Here is a 4,767-nt window from a genome sequence, read left to right on the forward strand (position 1 = left end):
TGAACTGACAAATGATCTATTATAGGGTATACTAAGTGATGGGAAGGAAGTGGCAATTAAGAGGCTCTCATGCTACTCTGAGCAAGGTTTAGAGGAATTCAAGAATGAGGTTCTATTGATAATGAAACTTCAACACAAAAATCTTGTCAGGCTTCTGGGTTTTTGTGTAGAAGGAGAGGAAAAGCTACTTGTTTATGAATTAATGCCCAATAGCAGCCTAGATGTCATTCTCTTTGGTAAGTTTCCTGACAACTTTCTATTTTCTTACTTAAATTGACTCTTGAATTAACTTTGTACATATCGAATAACACACATAGATTTTGTTATATTAAAAAGCAAAAATGACTTCCCTGAATTTCTTTCCATTTTTGATGGTTAAGATCCAAGGAAACGTGAACAACTCAATTGGAGGAGACGTCTTAATATTATAATTGGAATTGCACGTGGAATCCTTTATCTTCACGAGGATTCTAGACTTAGAATTATTCATAGAGACCTAAAAGCAAGCAATGTGTTGTTGGACTATGACATGAACCCTAAGATCTCAGACTTTGGAATGGCAAGGATCTTTGTAGGAAGTGAAGGTGAAGCTAATACAGCTACAATAGTTGGGACATAGTAAGTAAGCTGCTTTCTAAATTTTCGATTTCATTTGGAGTCTATTGGATGTTTATCGTGATGCACTCTTTCTTAGGGGGGAAAAAAATCATACCATGCCATATATTCTGATTACACTTATGTAATAATAAATAAATAAATAACTCCCTGGTATGTAGAAAAGTATTCTTACATTTATGTTGACCAGAAACAAAATTCATAGCATGCCTATTTAAGTTTGCTTAATCCGTACATTAATTTTTGTTTACACAAAGATAGCCAAAGTGAAGGCTCTGAATTTTTTTACCTTTTGTGCCATATATGTAAATGAATGAAAGAGAAGAGTATGAGGCTTATAGGTATTACTCCCAAGCAATGAGAAGGCCCTACCCCTACGTGATATATATGCTTTCACTTGCTCGTAATTCTAAATGATAGTGTCTTTTATTATTTAATTTTGTACTACTGGTTAATTATTTGTTATCTTGAATATACAGTGGATACATGGCTCCGGAATATGCTATGGAAGGATTATATTCTATTAAGTCTGATGTATTTAGTTTTGGAGTACTCTTGCTTGAGATCATAACTGGGAAAAGAAATGCTGGCTTCCATCAATCAAAACGTGCTCCCAGCCTCCTAGAATATGTAAGTTTATTTGTTTTAAGTCAAGACTATACTTGTGAGGTTCACATTGCAGTAAAAAATTGTCAAACACAATGAATCATGGTGCAGGCATGGAAACTATGGAATGAAGGAAAGGCATTGGAGCTAATGGATCCTTTACTGATTGACTCATTCAATCGAGGTGAATTTCTAAGATACGTACATATTGGACTATTGTGTGTTCAAGAAGATGCGTGTGATAGGCCAACAATGTCAGCTGTGGTTGGAATGTTGAGAAGTGAAACTGTCACTCTTAGCCAACCTGAACGACCTGCCTTTTCTATGGGGAGATTCACTGATAATGGCGCACCAGGTCCCGAATGTCGCTCTGTCTACGGCTTATCAATTTCCAATATTGAGCCACGGTGAAGGATTCATAAATTCGAAACTTCATTAATGCCTTCATTTGTGCTGTATAGAAATAAAAGTCTCTATTCTCTTGTAATTGACTTTATAATGTGTGTCATTTATAGTTGGGTCATGTTAAGGGCAATTGTTAATTTGTTAATAAACTATAATAAGAAAATTTTAATACCACTTTCATCAGAAATATGAAAAGTTATCAATAATATTTATTATTTTATCATTTTTCAATAAAATGTTTCTAAAAATTGCTCATAAACCAGTGCTCTAAGAGCATTGGTTAACATTTCCCTTTATGGTTTATACTTTATACATGTAAACCTATAAGATGTGCAGAAAATGTAAATATTAATAATAATATAACATCCTTTTTTTTTTTTTTTTTTTTAACATAAGAAAATGGAATTTTATCAAAAACTGCCAACATTATATTAGAATGTGACATAATTGTCAATGAAAAAGTTTCTCTTTCTACACAAATTTTTCATCCCAAAGCATCACTGAAGTAGACTAAATGGACCATAGTGAACCGAATTGGCCAAGATACTATGCTGATAGCTCAATAAGAGAGTAGTAACTGTACGTTTTTAGACCCCTTAAATACAAACAAGATTAACCTAGTTATTTAGCCAAGTGATTAACATAGGTAAATTATACAGATCTAGATTAACACAGATAAATCATGTCAATGAAACAGTGCAGAAAATAAAGAACACAACGATATGATAACCTAGGAAAACTAAACCGGAAGAAAACCTGGGAATGGTTTAACCTAGCTATCCTCAAGGTAAAACAGATCCACTATGAAAGAATTGAAATTTTACAATAACAACTTAGACCACTAACATCCTATTACTACCTTGAGTAGAAAACTTACTACCACGACCACGTTAAAGCTCTGAGTTCACGAACTACTTCTTTCTGGGATTCACAGCAACCACAAGTACTCTCACTTCTGTTTTTCTTTAAGCTCTTTATGCAGCAACTGAAACGATCACTAAGCTCTCGACATCAATCTTGATCTTGATAACCCTAAGTATGCATGAAGACAAACACATCTAGATCTCACAAGAGATTCACACACACAACATAAACAACAACTTTAGAGAGCTTTTAGGTATAAAACCCTAGATCTACAAAAGAGGCACAAGATGCACTCTAATCACTCTAAAAACTATTAAAAACGTCCTTAGGGTTTCCTTCACATACTAGGAGTGTTTCACTTGAAACCCAATACGTTTAAGTAGAGTTTGGGCTGAATTGGAATTATACAGAAAAATAAATCCGCACATGGTTCGATTGACCGAATCTAATTTTCGATTGATCGAGCCTTGTAGATTTAGTCCAATAAATTCTGCAATAAGTCGATTCCAATTTTTATAAATAAACATACTTTAAGCAAGCCTAAACCTAGACTCTATGTTTTGATCATGGTTTGCCAACATAATACAAATTGAAGTTATAATACATTAGTTCCTAAAGTCTTAGAACCTAACAGTAACAATAAATCTTACACTACAACTTTTAGATATTATACAGATTGTAGTGTAAATATTGAATTTGTTATACCATATTGTCAATTGAAAGTGATTTCAACTTTTGTGCCCCCTTGAATTCCAAAGGAAAATAGACTAGATTTTCATTTCAAATTATCAATTATATAGCATCCGAGAATAGGTCATAGATTTCAATTACATATTTAGAATCTAAGAGCATTCACATCAAAGGTGTGAGAATTACTAAAAACTCATTTTAGCTCTTATCTCCTCAAAAACCCATTCACATCAAGGTTGTTATACTAAAAAAAATTGAAAACCTAGCTATAAATCTACCATTTTTGGCAATTTACTATATATATATATATATATATATATATAAATTTATTAGGTTTCTCTCATTCTCAATAAAATAAATTTCTCTCTCTCTTAATAAAATATATTTCTCTCTCATTTTTTCTCTTTATATCTGGTCTCCTCTTTCTTCCTTTTTTTTTTCTCTCTCTCTCTCCAACGCCTCTCTTCTCTCTTTCTAGGTTCATGGTTGGCATTCTTGGGTCGGTGTGGCTGGGGTTGAGATCGGAGATCGGCGTTCTTGGTTAGGGTCAGCATGGTTGGCATTCCAATAATTTACATATCTGTGGTTTTGAAATTATATATTTTGATTATATATTGAATTTGGCCCAATATAGTAGACAGGGTATGGGATTAAAAAGTGAAATGATGATGTTGAGGTGGTCATAAGTCATAAAATTGAATAAGAAATTTGCCAACCCAAACCACTATTCATGCCCCATTGTTTGCATCACTCCTTTAATAAAGTAGCAATGCATTTAGCCCTTCCAATCAAATTCGTCTAGTATTGCTATCAATCGGTTTCGGTGGTCGTGGCTAGGGTGGGTATGGGTTTGTTGGATTGAGAAGTTAGAGTGTGAGTTTGTTGGAAGGTCTTGCATCAGAGAAGAGAGAGAAACATAGAGGAAGAGAGAGAAATAAATATATATTGAAAAATAAAAAAAGAATATTTAAATGAAAAGGTAAAAGAAATAAAATAAAATAACATTTTGAAAGCTCAAATAGTGTAAAACACTATAGCTTGTTTAGACCCCTAATTCTTAATTATGGTTTGATTAATTTTAATCTAAACACACTTGATGCGGAATATATGTGATTAGCAAATTAATTAATCGACGCACTCAAGAATTGCACGGATGAAGAAATAAGTGCAATGCTAAAATGGAAAGGGCAGTGGGTAAAAGAATAGCAAACCCAAGATAACACAACGATGTGTTATCGAAGAGGAAACCGAAGAACTCGGTGAAAAACCTCTCTGCGACTTTCCAAGTCGAAATGATCCACTAGTGAATAAGTTGGAATGCAAAGATACCAAAAAGATGCTCTAAGTCTAATCTACCCAAAGCACTTAAGCCCTCCAAGTTCTAGCTACCAAGATTTCTCGAAATTTTGTCTTCACTAGCTTTCCGGATCCTACAATATCTCCTGATTGCATCCACCAAACCTCACTGGCTTATTTTGGCAAATACCCAATGCTTCGCAAGGTCCAAAATACTCTTTACACTCTGAATAGGTGTGGGCTATGTTTGGGTTCAAATCTCTTCTCAAGTTATGACAATGGGAAAGGGGA

General features: G+C 33.8%; 1 protein-coding gene across 1 annotated transcript; it reads left to right on the forward strand.

Annotated features, from left to right (window-relative positions):
• Positions 1-121: 121 nt before the first annotated feature.
• On the forward strand, positions 122-1,632 carry LOC115991134 (cysteine-rich receptor-like protein kinase 10). Its single transcript, XM_031114877.1, has 4 exons — positions 122-236; positions 381-618; positions 1,095-1,245; positions 1,333-1,632. The coding sequence occupies exons 1-4, from the start codon at positions 122-124 to the stop codon at positions 1,630-1,632; spliced, it is 804 nt and encodes a 267-aa protein (XP_030970737.1).
• Positions 1,633-4,767: the final 3,135 nt, after the last annotated feature.

The sequence above is a fragment of the Quercus lobata genome, chromosome 5 (genome assembly GCF_001633185.2).
Source record: "Quercus lobata isolate SW786 chromosome 5, ValleyOak3.0 Primary Assembly, whole genome shotgun sequence".
Lineage (NCBI taxonomy): Eukaryota > Viridiplantae > Streptophyta > Magnoliopsida > Fagales > Fagaceae > Quercus > Quercus lobata.